We start from the raw sequence: 15,068 nt of genomic DNA, 5'->3' as shown, positions 1-15,068 counted from the left end.
TACACAGTTATTAATATCTTTTTAGGACACAGGTTGTAATGTAAGCTTGGTGAGCAACAGAAGAGTCTTCACCTATTATACTATATATGAAGCTACATCATAGCGAGACTGAAGCACCTTACTCAAAATGAGAAGGAAATTTGTGCTATAGTGGCTGAAACAGATGGACCTTAAAATTTGTTATCATCAACTAGTATTTTGAAGTTGGGAAACTTTTTGGAAGCAAAAATTGGGCAAATCTGGACAGTGTATGTCCCCCATACATTCCACTTTTTAAAAAACATTTTTAGTGGTTTTTAGACGAAACGGGTGCCACTTAAAAACAACTAACATCATACCAAAGTTGTGCACTTTCTGTTGCAAGAACTCCTCCACAAGTGGGAAGGGAAGAGCTGTGAAAGCTTTTCTCATGAAGCCAAAGCACAATTGACACTTGCGGCATGGTCAGAGAACACGCGTGCAAGCAGCAGCACGAGCAAGCAGCAGTGCATGCCAAGGCTAAGGAGCTCCATGTTTCACGATCGGGCTGAGGCTTTTGGAGTCAATTTGGGGTTGTTTCAGCGTTTCTACAGAAAGGCTTGTGCCATTGGTGGTGGAACCTAAACCCAGCCTTGGCTCTTGAGGGAAAAAATGAAGAGTGTAAATGGAAAGCTCATCTCCCCGCAGGCAGACCGCCGCTGTTTGACACACTCAGAGCCGACCCAGCTCTCACAGAGAGGAGGCTCAGCTGTGCAAGGGCTGGTTTAGGGGACAGAGCTCCCCCGGGCAGCAGGCAGCTGACGTGCCAGCCCCGCAGCTCCCTGCGGTACCGAACCGCCGCCCCTGAATCCCTACTGAGCGCGGGTCAGTGCGCCCGTCACACAGCTGGGCTTCAGCCCTGCAGCTCTTTTACAGACGATGGATCTGTCCAGCGGAACCCCAAAAAAAACCAAAAAAACCGAAACAAAACGATGCAAGCTGCACGGCGGGGGCCCCGCCCCACTGTGACGTCAGGAGGAGCGCCCTGCCGTAGCCCCGCCGCGCGCTGCCTGCCGGGAGATTTCGTCGCACCTTTGCGCGCGCGCGCCGCCCGGCGCGCACCGCGCCGCCTTCCCAGCGTTCCTCGCGGCCGCCGGCCTCGCTCAACCGGATCGTTTGCGCCTCCCCGGCGGCGCCGTCTGTCCCGCCCCGCACCGCCCTCCCCTCCCCTCCCTGCCGCCCTGAGAGCCCCCCGAGCGAGAGCCGAGGCCGCTCCGCCCTCCCCGCCATGCCCCCCAAGAAGCAGCAGCAGCCGGCGGGGGGCAGCAAGAAGGCGGACCAGAAGAAGAAGGAGAAGATTATCGAGGTGAGGCGAGCAGGGCCCAGCCGGGCCCCGGGGCCCGCTGCCGACGCCGGGCGGGCCGCTCTCCCGCCGCGGGCCTTTCCCAGCCTCTGCTGGGGGCTGCCGCTTCCTGCCGTTTTCCTTCGGACGCGGGCAGCTCTCTCCCTGCGCTATCCCGGCTGCGGGGGCACGGTTGCCGCTGCTGTCGGCGGCCTCCCCGAGAGCCTGCCGTCCTGGTTCGCCGGCGGCCAGGCCCACAGGCCACTCCTTCGGCCGAAGCGGCCGAGGAAACGGTCATAAATCCAAAAACTGCGTGTGCGCGGAGGGATGTGCGCGCACACACCCCTGACGGGTGCCGTAACTCAGCCCAGCAGCACCGTTCCGGGCGGCGTCGGGTCCCTGGGCGGCCCCGGCGCTGCCGAGATCTGTCAAATCCCTGAGCGCTGCCCTTTAAGTTGTGCTGGTGGTCTCTGCGCTTCTTGGACGGGGGTTTGGGTTTTCAGCCTGGACGTTTTCTGGCCAAAGTTGTCTTTAGACTAAAGGTGCTCAGACAGGAGTGCTCCTCCTTTTTTTCTTTCTTGCTTTTTACCTTCTCCATCTCTGTGTTCTACGTGTTCCTGTATTTTCTGAGTCCGACTTTCTAAGATGTAGGTTTGCATTTCTCACTCCGTTTAAAACGTGTGTGGTTTGTTTGGGGATTTTTTTGGTACAATTTGACCTGTATGGCCAAGGAGGCATTTCCTGGAATAACAGTTTAGTAAATCTTCTAGAGAAGTTGAATGCAAAGTGATTTGAAGATTAATAAGAAATATCCCATATTCTATTTAAGTTTCTGTCTCATATTCTATTTAAGCTTCTGATGCTCAACGCCATGGTAAAACCAGATTTTAAAAAGCTGCGAGATGTGTCTGTGTTAGTTATTAGGATAGTCATGCAATTCTTCCGCTATATGAAAAACAGCTATGTCGAGAGCACAAAGAGAGAGCACTTATAGAAAACCAAATGTTTGCCTGCATCTGTTAGCAAAACAGTTAGTAGCTGCTCAGGTGTTGCAAACAGTATATCCATATAATGCAAGTCTTCTTTTAAATCTAGCACTGCAGAATATTGTTTTTATGTTCTTTGGAAGCGTTAGGTTAGACTGGTTGGTCTCACTCTCTCTTGGCTTCAGAGTTGCTGATGTTTTTGCTGAATCCAGCTACATAAGGAAATTTTGGGTTTTATTACCAAAAAATGCGTCTGAAAGGGGAAAAGCTTGCATTGATTATTAACAACAATTTCTTACATTGTTCAAATACACAGAGATTATACGTTCCATGTGGCATTTGCCGCAGAAATCGAGTGTTTGAATGATCTATTTTCTTTCCCGACTAGTTATTTTGACAAATTACCAACTTTTCAAATTAGCATAAAGTAACAGAGGGCAAGCTGCTGGTGATAGGGGAGAGAATGCAAGTAAAAACAAGGTGACTCTGGAAATCTGGAACTGTTTACTCTAAACTTTTAAATAATATATTATTATGTTGTTGGGGTTTCCAAAACTAAGGTATTATCACTGGATGAACATCTGTTACATGTTCCTGGAAGGAAAAAAAATGGTATCAAATCAGAGGCATGGAAAGATTTTTAGTGTGGGTATTTCAATTACTAAAAATAATTTCTGCTCCAGATACTTGTGTGAAAGTAGCTATCTTTGTTTTTAATGAGTTTTTAAGTAAGTTTGGTATAGAAATCCATCTCTAACAATAACACTGGAGTTGTAGAGGAGGAATTGGTTCAGGCAGTAAACAGAAACTACTTGCAGTGGAATTTAGGGAGTACAAACACCTGCTTGGACTTGCTGTGGGGAAGGACTTCAAATAGTGGAGTTAGAAAATGAAAAGCTTAAAATACTTGAAAATAAAAAGTAATGTGTTACATGCAGCAATATTTGTCTGCATAACATAAACATAACATTTATATATGAATACTTGAAGGTAAAAGTAATAAGTGATTTCACGTAGATAGGGAAAAAAATATTTATAGCTGTTCAGTCTTCATATTTTCCTCAGATGTTACTTGGGTAATCACCAAAACCATCTTGTCCTTCTGTTTTGAGAAGCCTGAGAACACTATGTGTATACATTCGCACTAATACTTGGAGACAAGTATGTCTGGTGATAAAAGCCATAGCTTGCACAAAAGCAGCATTTAGTAGGTTCTTTTGAAAAACAAATTTTAAAGATACGAGGTGTCTAAATATTGCCCATCGTGTTTCTTGAATGACTTATATTGCTGGAGATAATAGTCTGTGTTTAACTGAAAACTTGAGAGGAATGAAAACTTTGGGTGTTTCGTTTGTTTGTTTTCAGTTTTGGTAACAAACTTGTTCCAACAGTTGGACCGTTTCAATTAACTTGAGTATATTTCTCTCTTGATTTAGGACAAAACATTTGGCCTAAAGAATAAAAAAGGTGCAAAACAACAGAAATTTATCAAGGCTGTGACTCACCAGGTTAAATTTGGTCAGCAAAATCCACGTCAGGTAAGCATTATCTGAAATGTTTTCCCACTGTATAGTGAAATGCTTTTTCACCATACATATTGTCATGTAATACTGAAGCAGAAAAAAAGTGGAGGTGTTACTTCCCTAATATATTGTGACTAGCACAGATTTAACTAGATTGTTGTCTTCCAAAGCTTTTATAGCTGAGAACTATGTACCAGCCCACCCCAGAACCCTCAAACTCGGCTAATAAGGGTGTGTGTTTCTTTACATGGAGTTGACCTGCAAGTAAAGTGTAGAAACTGACTATCAGCCAAGTGCAGTTATATATTCATTCTCTTTTCTTCTCTTTAATTTCCACTTATCTAAGAAATAGTGAACCATTAAAAATAAGAGTAGTTGTTACTAATATTAAAATTGGATTAGGGGAAGATTTTAAAAACTTACAAGCTCATATGTGTTGCTTGTTCTACTTACAGAAGTATTTATTCTAATCCATATTGTAAATATGGAAATCTGCATCTATTTGGTGCACTGGTCTAAGAAACTGAATTTTTGAGCCACTGTCTACTACTCTACTTTCTTTTGTGTGATGAAGTAAAATGCGATGTGGCTGAGATACAATGTTTAGATTGCACTTAGTCAGAAAGCACAAATTTCATCAAAATATTTTTATAATGGAGGTGAGCCAGATTTCTTATTCCTACGCTGCTGGGGAAGCTAGTTGCTAGGTATTTATGCAGCTTCCTGTTCTATGAATAAGGCTGTAGAATATTACAGTAGTGTCAGCTAAATTAATGATGTCATAACTTATGTAGATTCCTAGCATAACGTAAGGATGAACTAACAAATGTCAAGTACAACTTTAAAGGTAAAGTTGATATTTGGGTCATTAGACCTAACAATTTATTGTAGTGGGAAGGACTGCTTGATGCCACTTCAAGAACATCAGTGTTACTCAAACTGCTCTTCTGAAACTTCTGCATGAAATCCCTGAATCTGTAGCATTTAATGGAATATCAGTATGTAAATCAGGCAACCTAAAATAATTTGTTTCTCAAATGCTCTTAGCTATTAACTGATGGATATCAGAAGCTAGTTTTTAGGCCTGATGATACCTTTCTTACCCTGTAAAATGATCTTCGGTTACGGTTGTCCCTGAAAAAAGAAAGAAAAAACACTTTAAAGCAATGATTGTGTCCTGAGATACAAATGGAAATGCTATCAAGGTTTTTTGTTTTAAAAAAAAAAAAAAAGAAAGAAAAAAAAAAAAGGCAAGCTTCATTTTCATCCTTTTAGAACCCTAGAGTTGAAACAAAAGCATTTTTAAGGGACTGCTTTTTGTAGTTGATATATATGAGTCTGCATGCTATACAAAATAGGCTTTGTAGACTTCCAGTATGAAAACTGAGTGTTGTCTACGTGGACCAAATGAATAAATTCTCTTTTAAAACAATTTTGCATTTTCTTGCCAAATTCACTGGAAGACCCAAGCTCCTTTTCTTTGATGTTACACGATTTTACCAATCAAGTACCCCACACATTTGTATAGTGGTAGTAGTCTTACTTGCTTCCCTTAAGAATAAGAATAAAACCATCTAGTAATGTTTTTCTCATGTCCTCTTTCATCTGTTGTAATCCTTCTCTAGTACTCAGGTGGAGATACAGGCCTTTTCTGGCTTATCCAAAACTGGTAACGCAGAGTCATGGCTTGGTTTTGTTTTTTTTAATGCACAAACTTTTCTTTTCCTAAGTGAGCTTGTTTTTCAGTCGTCGGCCCTATAAAATGAATCTTCTTGTCTTATAAAAAGACTTACTATCAATGAATTGATATAAAATTAAGCAAAAAATGTTTTAAAAGCTGTTCCTAACGTCTGTGGTCCGATTTCCTGGAAGTGCTACTGGTATACATGCAGAGAAAGAACAAAGTGGCGTGTACGGGACGAAGGATAGAGAAGCTTTTTGCACGGATCTTGAATACTTGCACTGCTCATGTATCACAAAAAGAGGAACTACCTTCTCCTCTCCGTAGTCTCAATGTCTTTCACTGGATTTCCTAGCCTGTAAAGGTGGAATGGAGGTAACTGTGTTACCTAATGGTACCTACCAGCATTTCATTTCTGATAGATTGCGTTTGAAATTTCTTCTGTTGGAAAGGTCAGTACCACTAGATGGCACTGGCCATTCATGCAAGGGCGGGAATTCTGAGACATTCAGAAATCAGTTTATTTCCCTCCTCCCATTATAAATTAATTTAGAATGATTTATGATTTTACTGTATAGTTCATGTCAAGTGAGTTATGGCATTTTAATTATATATTAATAACTTCAAATTTGGGGTCATTATAGGCTGCTCAAACAGAAAGTGAGAAGAAATTAAAAAAAGAAGATAAGAAAAAAGAATTACAAGAATTAAATGAACTCTTTAAGCCTGTGGTTGCTGCGCAGAAAATTAGCAAAGGTATGAGTACCTGAATTATCGTTATTTACATTCTCTTGTTTATATATCTACTTCAGGTAAAATCACCCTTTAAAAATGCCAGTTCATTTTTTTGATAAGGTAGGGAAGGAAACACACATCCCTATTTAGTGTACCAAGTATTTTGTCAGTAATGATTTGACATTTTTTTAGGAAGTCATTTGGGGTTACTAATCCTTAGAATATTGAAAACTACGCTGATATTGATAGGCCAGCTGTAGATAATTTGCTGTATTCAGGTTCATTAATTAAATACTTCTGGATGAGTGGCATGATTTTTTTTTTTGGTGTGTGTGCATGATGGTATTTGTTTAAAGCAGCCTGTCCCGCTAGGGAAACACGAACATCCAGGTATTACATGGAATATGATAACTACTGTGTTCACAGAAAACTTGTTTTCAAATCAGAACACTAATACTTTTCCCATTACTTTGTCCCACCTCACAGTTGACAGTAGGAATTGGTTTTGTAAGTGTGGTCTTACTTAAATTCAGTTATTGAACAAGTTAGTGTTGTGCTCAAATGCAAGCTTGAGCAATACTTTAGGAAACTCTACAAATGTCTGGGAGGAAAAAAAAAAACAAGATACTTTGAGGAATGAAATAAATGTTACCAACTTTTTGCTTTATTATAAATCTTATGAAACTAATGAGATTATGCTCAGAAATTTTTGACTAAACAAGTGTGATTTCCATGTATGTCTTTTAAAGCAAACCTGATATTTGTCCACCGTGGCACTTGGCAGCAACAAAGGCCAGTTTTCTGTTTATGTGGTCAGCTTTTTCCAAATAAAGTTATTTCAGAAAACTGATATTGTTCTGATTAAAGCTTTGGCCTTCTGTTGAGATTGCCAACAAGGAGAGCTATAGTACCTGGAGTTTGTTTAGGGATCCACTTGGTGCTTAAAAATTAGTTTTTTATTTAAGATTTCAAACAGGTATTGCTGTACGTACTCTAGTCACTGGTGAAAAACTTGAGCTTCAAGTCTTACGTGAGCACTTAATGAATATTACAAGTAAAGCATTTGTGATTTAGTAGTGTCTCATAAATATATTTCTACCTGGATTCATTTCTTTTCTCACCTCCTAACAGTGTAATAATTCCTTTAGTGGGATGATATTTCCTTAAACTGTATTTAGGTTGATTGCGTAGTTCATACTCTAACAACAGTTGCTTGTTCTTGGGGCTATGAGCAGCCATCTTAGTTCTATTATTAAAGAAAGAAAGTGGTCTGAATGAGTGCAGGCTAGCTTATAATTTAAACTGCGGTGTTGTTAATCTGTTAAGGCAAGACTGACATCCAGAAGATGCTTTACTATGTGTTAGAGGCAAAAATAGCTTATTGTACAGGGAAGAAGTTGCAGAGTGGTATCTTGTATGTATTACGTGAATGAATAATTAGCTCTGGCACACTGCTATCCACATGTCTGAAAATAGTCAAGTGCCTGCTTCAATACTTAGTGCAAATAGGCTATAAAAAGTAAATACGACATGTTCAGGACATGGACTCTTTACTTGTTATGAACTTGACATTGAATAACTCTAATTTTTAAAAACATGTGTTCATTCTCTACAGATACTAAAGGTTGTATGATCCTAGACGTTGATCTCAGAACTTTTAATATACAACTTTTCCTTAAAATTAGTATTAAAATCTCAAAAATTTATTCACTCAGGTGCTGACCCAAAATCTGTAGTTTGTGCTTTCTTCAAGCAAGGACAGTGCACTAAAGGAGACAAGTGCAAGTTTTCTCATGATTTGTCTTTGGAAAGGAAGTGTGAAAAACGAAGTGTCTACATTGATGCAAGAGATGAAGACCTTGAAAAAGGTATAATGCTTCTAGAAGATCACAACTAAACTACTCTGATTCTGAAAGTGGATTTTTAAGATTAAGAGTTGTCTTGCATTGTGGTTATGATCCTGAAGAGCCTGGTCAATGACAAAGGCAACCCATACCACTAGTGCAAAATTTCCAACAACAGTGAAACTTGCTTTTAAAAGTGTGCTTACAAGTGTTCTTTAGACCTTGTTTAGAGAAAGAAGTATGTGCTAGTGATATTGGATGGTGATTTTTAAGTTCTGCTGTGTAACATAGGTCGTACAAGTTGCAAGTTGTCCAGTATTTGATCTTTCTTTATAGTTGCAAGTTTCTTGTAAGTTCTATGAAACAGAAGTGCAAAAGGAGGAAGTATGTTTGCCCAAATGTGCACAGTTCTAGAATTCAGGGTACTTTGGGATTTATTTCTATGACTCTATCTCCTTTCCCAAATAATTGGTTGGCTAAGTGCTCTGGATTTTACTTTTACTTAGCAAGGGTTAGAGATTTTATAGTCTAAGTAATTTCTTTTGGTTTTCCACAGTTCATCATGTCTCAGTCTTTATTTGAATTTCGGCCTGTGTGGTCCTAAATGAATATGATACGATCCCATAGATTCACTGCCGCTGTTACCATTGGTGATCTTACTTCTTTTGATGGCACCTTCTTTTCACTTCAACAGAGAAAATTTGGGATTATCTCTTTCAATCCTCAAGTTATATAATCAATATTTCTGGACATTAGCCTCCAACCTTGTCTTTTATTCAGTCATCTTCCTCTTCTTTTCCCTTGTTCATCCTCAGTACTGTACAGATGGAACAACACAGTTTTTTAGTCTTTAACTGAAACACACTTCATGCAGGTCAAAATATAAATTTCTAAGGCTTCTGAGGAAATTGTCTTGTAAGCAGTGTAGGAGAGTTTGAAAACTTTATAATAAAAGCCTGAGTTTATATTCCATTCTATGAACTAACTAAAGTATAAAACTTGTATGTTAAAACTGCTGTAAGGGAGAAAAGCAACTTGGCAGCATTATTTAGTATTTGGAATTTTTGTGAAACCATCTGTTGTCTTTTTCTAGATACAATGGATAACTGGGATGAGAAGAAGCTGGAAGAAGTGGTGAACAAGAAGCATGGTGAGGCGGAAAAGAAAAAACCCAAAACTCAAATAGTACGTGTCTTTTTTAATTGAGCTGTAGTAGAGAGCATTAACTGCAGGCTGGTATTAGATATATTTATCATTACCTAAAGTTTTTTAATGGAATATTATAGCAATATTCTGCATTTACAGTTAGTCTGATAATATTTCTTAAAATGTATTTAAAAACAAAAACAACCAAACCACCCAAAAGCTATTTCACTCATTATAAACTATGTTCTCATGTAAAGTAAAGATGGATAGTAGATAAAGTGCTTTCAAAATAGAAAGGCTAAGGGAATCAGCAATGTATCTAATGCATCCTGCTTGCTTGGAAGATTCAAGTATTGTGATTAGTTAGGGCTGTCATCTCATTCCAGCAACTGCTGTATGCATTGGCTTATTTACGTACTGGGTAGCATATAAGCATATAAGTTTGAGTTTTCTCCTGTAAGCTGAAATTGACTAATTGGGAGTTGTGCATAGTTCCTAGCCTCTTACTTCAAGAACATTTTTTTAGTTTGTGACTAAATGGTGTAATATCTTAATCATTTTTCATTCTTCAGAACTATTTCACTTTATTTTCAATGCCAAATAAATAAATATTCTACTGATAGTGCTTACGTTGTAAAAGTTGAACTTTGCTATGGCTAAGCGTGAGCTATGGGTTGCTTGTTATAAGTTCCAGAAAGATATCTTTACCTCAGGATCATGAGCTGGAAGGTTTAACATCTGAAGCAGATTCTATTTATTTTGAGTAGAACTACTCTGAGGTTGCTGAGCAGGAAAAGGAAGACTGTCAGCATGCTTTCTTTTCACATGTGCAGCTGGGTTTACAGTAATACACTGTATAACTGAGTTATCCTGTCTTTTTAAATTGGGATTACATTAAGGGGAAAAAGCTGTTGACTACATGAGTTTTAGATAATTAGCTGCAATTCTCTTGTCTGTTTTTTTAGTAGCAATGCATTTCATGTTTCTTCTGTTTTGAGTGCAATTGGCTTTGCATTACTGTACTTCTGACAAGCAGTGGCTACATATGTGGTGTAGATTGCTGGACATGAAAAGAGAATGCAGTGTTAACAACCATTGTTTTATACAGGTCTGCAAATATTTCCTTGATGCCATTGAAAACAACAAATACGGGTGGTTTTGGGTCTGTCCAGGCGGAGGAGACAACTGCATGTATCGCCATGCTCTCCCGCCGGGTTTTGTATTAAAAAAAGACAAAAAGAAGGAGGAAAAACAAGATGAAATTTCTTTAGAAGATCTAATAGAAAAAGAGGTAAAGTTTTCAGACAGGTACCTTTTGGTGGTATTTGTTTTGTTCCTCTGAAGAGACAGTTGTAAATAACTTCCTAATTAATAAGTATAAAATGGTTTTATAACTGTACGAGCTAGGGTGAAAGATGCGTAGTATTCGATTCATGTTTTTCTTTAGAAACTATTATCCAGTGAATAGATTAAACTATAGCTGCATACTTAGTGCAGATCCTTTTTTTAGGGGACTTGTATTTTTTGTTTCTAGGGGGCTGCTATTTTTCTGTTATCTATTACAACTGCTTCTCTGCGCCTTTCTCATCCCCAGCTCACTGCCTTCTTAGTTCTTGCATAACTCTAAGGAAGCAAGACCAAGAGAACAGGGCCTTCTAAGGCCTTACATTGCTGCTCTGTTTATTTCTGTCACCATTGCCAAGCAGTGTCCATTTCAGGAGAACCTGAGCTGATGTCATTGGTTTCTTTCCTCCTCCACTTTTCATATTCATTTTCATGTCAACTCTTCTTGCTAAGTGGAAAATCGTGTGTTGACTCAAACTTCAAGTTGATGGCATGTGTTTAGCAGTAGTGAGAGTGAAGAAGGATTTATTTAGAAAGAAATGTTTTCAGTTAGCTTCTGGAAATGAGTAATCAAATCTCTAATTTGTTATAGCCTTTGTAAACAATTTCTAGCATTAATCAGTCTCTTTACTTAACAGCGTGCTGCCTTAGGACCAAATGTTACCAAAATTACTCTAGAGTGTTTTATTGCATGGAAGAGAAGAAAAAGACAAGAAAAAATTGATAAGGCTGAGCAGGATATGGAGAGGAGGAAAGCAGATTTTAAAGCTGGCAAAGCATTGGTGGTATGTTCTACACTCCAGTTCTTAATGTAAGACAAAAGAGTAAATAAGTTCTTGTTATAAGGTAGCTGGCCTGGAATTGGTCTGTGGATTGGTTTGATTTTGTTTGGTTGGGTTTTTACAGCAGTATAAATCCTATCAAGTGATAAATTAAGATTTCTTTTTTTATGAATAGATTAGTGGACGTGAAGTATTTGAGTTCCGACCAGAGCTGGTTGATGCAGATGATGAAGAAGCAGATGACACCCGTTATATTCAAGGAACGGGAGAAGATGATGAGGTGAAGAACACTGTTAGCTCGAATAGTATTTCGATTTGCATTCAGATTTGAGAACTTGTGATTTGAGAGCTTGTATATTGCAATTAATAAGGTTGGTTCTTAATTTAACACTGGTAGAGAATATGTCTTGTAAAAAATTTGGTGTCAAAAGGAAGATTAAAAAAAGATTGATTTTTTAGGAATCTTGCAGAAATGAGAATTCCTGTGAGAAGTAGCTCATGCAGAGCTTCTTGGTTTATTTTCTAGATGGAAGACCCCGTGTGCATAAACGATGTAGATTTGAACCTGTATGTCCCAAAGGCTGTAGATGAGACTGGTATTACCGTGGCTAGTCCTGAGCGGTTCAGCACGTACGGTTCAATAGAAAAAGATGGTAAGTTCATTACTTAGGCATCACTAATAGGGCGTTGAATTGTTAAGACCTCCCCAGAGGGTAGACAGAAACGAATTATTGATCTGTTGAAAAGAAGTATTTGTCTAAAAAGGGCAGGGGACTGCAATTAGTATCAATGATACATACGGTTACTAAGGGAAAAGCTTCTAGTAAATGCTATGCACTTATTTTCTTAAATTCAAGTTTAAATAAAAGGTAGTGTTTGTGGGCATTTCCAGTAAATCTGTAAGATGTTTGTTTTAGCAGTTTTCCCTTGTGTTGTGTTTTTTTTTTTCCAGATTTAGTACATGACTGAATAAATAATAACAAAAATCCAAGCCTTTCATGTTTTTTTAGCTAGCTTAAGTTAGCTCGGAATTTCTTAGGGCAAAGTCTTGATCTTGGTGCACTTGTGGAATGCACACCCTGGTATTTAAGGCCCTGAGCAGACATTAAGTGCAGACATTGAGTAGGTGCAGCTCATTTAAGTTTGACCCAGTTATGAAGATAGGGGTTAAAGGAGATGGGAGTTGGAGTTATTTTTTTCAAGCTGTTTGAATAATTGATGGTCCAAACCTGCGTATTAATCACGTACATGCAATTTAACCAATATATGTCTACATAAATTTCAAATGAACTACTTTATTCTTTCGAAACTTTAAAGCCTGTTTAGGAGGATTGTGAATTAGTGATTGAGAAACTTGTGACACAGAAATCTGTAAGAATTATTTTTATTTTCAGATAATAAATTAAGTGAAGCTTCTGGTGGTGATATGAACAGCAGTGAGCAAAATGATTTAGAGGAAGATAATGATGGAGATGAGGAGTTGGAAAATGGAGTAATTGATGCAGTTCCAGTTGATGAAAATCTTTTTACTGGAGAGGACTTGGATGAACTAGAAGAAGAACTAAACACTCTTGATTTAGAAGAATGAATTAAAAAGCTCAAGTGAGGAGTTAAATCTCTGTGACAAAGTGAAAACTGACTACATTTTTTCTCCTTTTTGAATAGAATTCTTTAAACAGGATGTTTATGGTTACCCAGCTGATTCTGATGGGCACGTCATGTACCAGGAATATTTTCCTTCGGTCTCAACTACGCCAATCTTGACTATGCTCACAGTAAAATATTCAGAGTAGTTCAGAATAACCTGACAGATGAATTTGCAGAGAAAGAGATTATAACTTTAAACTAAAAGTAGGAAGTATTACTGCTTTGCCAGTATACAAGTGGGCAATTTGATACCAGGTACAGTATGGAAGTCTAAGTGTACATTCTTCACCAGAACTGCATTTTTATTAGTGATTGTGTTGATTTAAAAACTGCCTGAAGTGGTTTTAGGCAGTATACTCTAATGGAGCCAATTCAGATTATGCTTCTCTAAGTGGCAATTAGCTTTATTTGATCAAGCTGGATACTGAAGATACAGATTGTAAACTGATACATCATTCAATGCAAGATGGTGCCCTCTGTTTAAAATGTTTTAAACTTTCCCACCGCCTTTTGCCAACAAAACTGTAAATAAAAACTATCAACTTGAAAATACCTGTGTTGATTTTTCTCTGGTAAGATATCCTACCAAACTGTTAGTAACTTCATTTTCTCATACGGTGATGAACACTTTTTTTTTTCTCCAGTTCTGATACAGAAGCAAGATGTTGGCTTCAGTTAGATTAGGGCTAACTGCAATGATAATTTTTTTTTTTTCCCTACACTTCATGCAGTGTAAAATTCAGCAGCTTGTTTCCCTGCTCTTCTTACCTCCTACCCATCCATTAACTGGTTTAATACACGTTCTACATCCCTCAGTGCTATTTGTGTCTCATTCTTTCCCCATTGTGTTTTGTGTATTAGCAAAGACTTCAAGCTCTGCAGAGCAGGGATGTTATGGTCTAAAAAATGTTTGTCATATCTTTGGTGTTCTATAAATAACACGAAGTTATGCAGTAGTAAGGTGCCTCAAAGCAGAGCAGTGTTGTACCCTGTGTTGTGGTACCCTGCAGGGGACGCTTACTGTCAGGCTTAAATTTGAAGTCAATGTGTCCTTTGAAAATTCATTGAAACCCTGCCATAAAGATTTCGCAGTAGTGGTGCTTTTCCAAGGGGGCTGTAGGCTGTGCCTCCTTGCCATACTCCTAGTAGTATCTGCACCAGTGTTGCTGTACTAATGATACCGTTCATACAGATTTTTTTCCTGAAGTGCTTAGTTTACTACTTACAGACCATTAAGACTCATGGCATTCTTAGTGAGCTTTCTTGAACGTCTTTGGGGTAGTAATATTAGCTTTCATGGTTATTTCTGACACTGCTAAATTGACTCTTGCATCTTGAATGCTATTTCTAAAATAGATGACTTAAACATTTTTGCCCTCTTTGGGATCTTTGGAATTTGTTTTCCCCTAGAGGAATAAGAGGCAGTGTTTGGGAGAAAGAGGCCTATTGAAATTGACTTGTAAATGTAAGTATTCAAGGAAAAGCTGCAATATCAGATATAAATAGTTATTTATGGAGATTTTTCTCCTATGGCCATAAATAAACAGTGTTGACAGATTATTGTATTATACTGGCCTGCAGTAGGATACCTGGATATCAGGACACGTAAGAATGCAATTCATATTTGAATGTATGATGCAGAATTTTGCTAAGTTGTATATTTTAAATGGGAATAAAAGTAACTTAATCATTATCAAGGATGAAAATGGCTTTCTATATTTTGTCGTAGAGGCTGGATATTGTGTATAATACTGATTTCTATAATACTTATCTGTTTCTCTGATCTAATTAGGTTAAATTTTTGCCACAACTGTGTCAATGTTATTAATTATTTGCATTTTACAGTGGAGGAACAACAGGGTAACTGGTACTAATTTAAGTTAATAACACACTGAGATAGATGGACAGAGAGCGTCTTTGCACTCTTTTGGGTCTAAGGGCTCAGCTGTGGTGCGTAATTCGTTTGTGCATGCATAGTTGAAACATGGCAACAGTCACCTTGTATAGTATTTAAATATGTTGAATATCCCTAAGTTAGTTGAAGAAAAACTGGCTTTCATAGGCAGTAGTTACTAACAGA

General features: G+C 38.3%; 1 protein-coding gene across 1 annotated transcript; it reads left to right on the top strand.

Annotated features, from left to right (window-relative positions):
- Positions 1–1,129: 1,129 nt before the first annotated feature.
- ZC3H15 (zinc finger CCCH-type containing 15) lies at positions 1,130–14,681 on the top strand. The gene is made up of 10 exons (XM_086751573.1): positions 1,130–1,324; positions 3,723–3,824; positions 6,135–6,246; positions 7,941–8,093; positions 9,163–9,254; positions 10,324–10,506; positions 11,198–11,344; positions 11,517–11,621; positions 11,868–11,994; positions 12,736–14,681. The coding sequence occupies exons 1-10, from the start codon at positions 1,247–1,249 to the stop codon at positions 12,927–12,929; spliced, it is 1,293 nt and encodes a 430-aa protein (XP_086607699.1). The 5' UTR covers positions 1,130–1,246; the 3' UTR covers positions 12,930–14,681.
- The last annotated feature ends 387 nt before the right edge of the window (positions 14,682–15,068 follow it).

This window comes from Chlamydotis macqueenii, chromosome 6, assembly GCF_036417535.1.
Source record: "Chlamydotis macqueenii isolate bChlMac1 chromosome 6, bChlMac1.mat, whole genome shotgun sequence".
Taxonomy (NCBI): domain Eukaryota; kingdom Metazoa; phylum Chordata; class Aves; order Otidiformes; family Otididae; genus Chlamydotis; species Chlamydotis macqueenii.
Note: the sequence above shows the minus strand (reverse complement) of the source record. Positions and strands in the feature narration are given on the sequence as shown.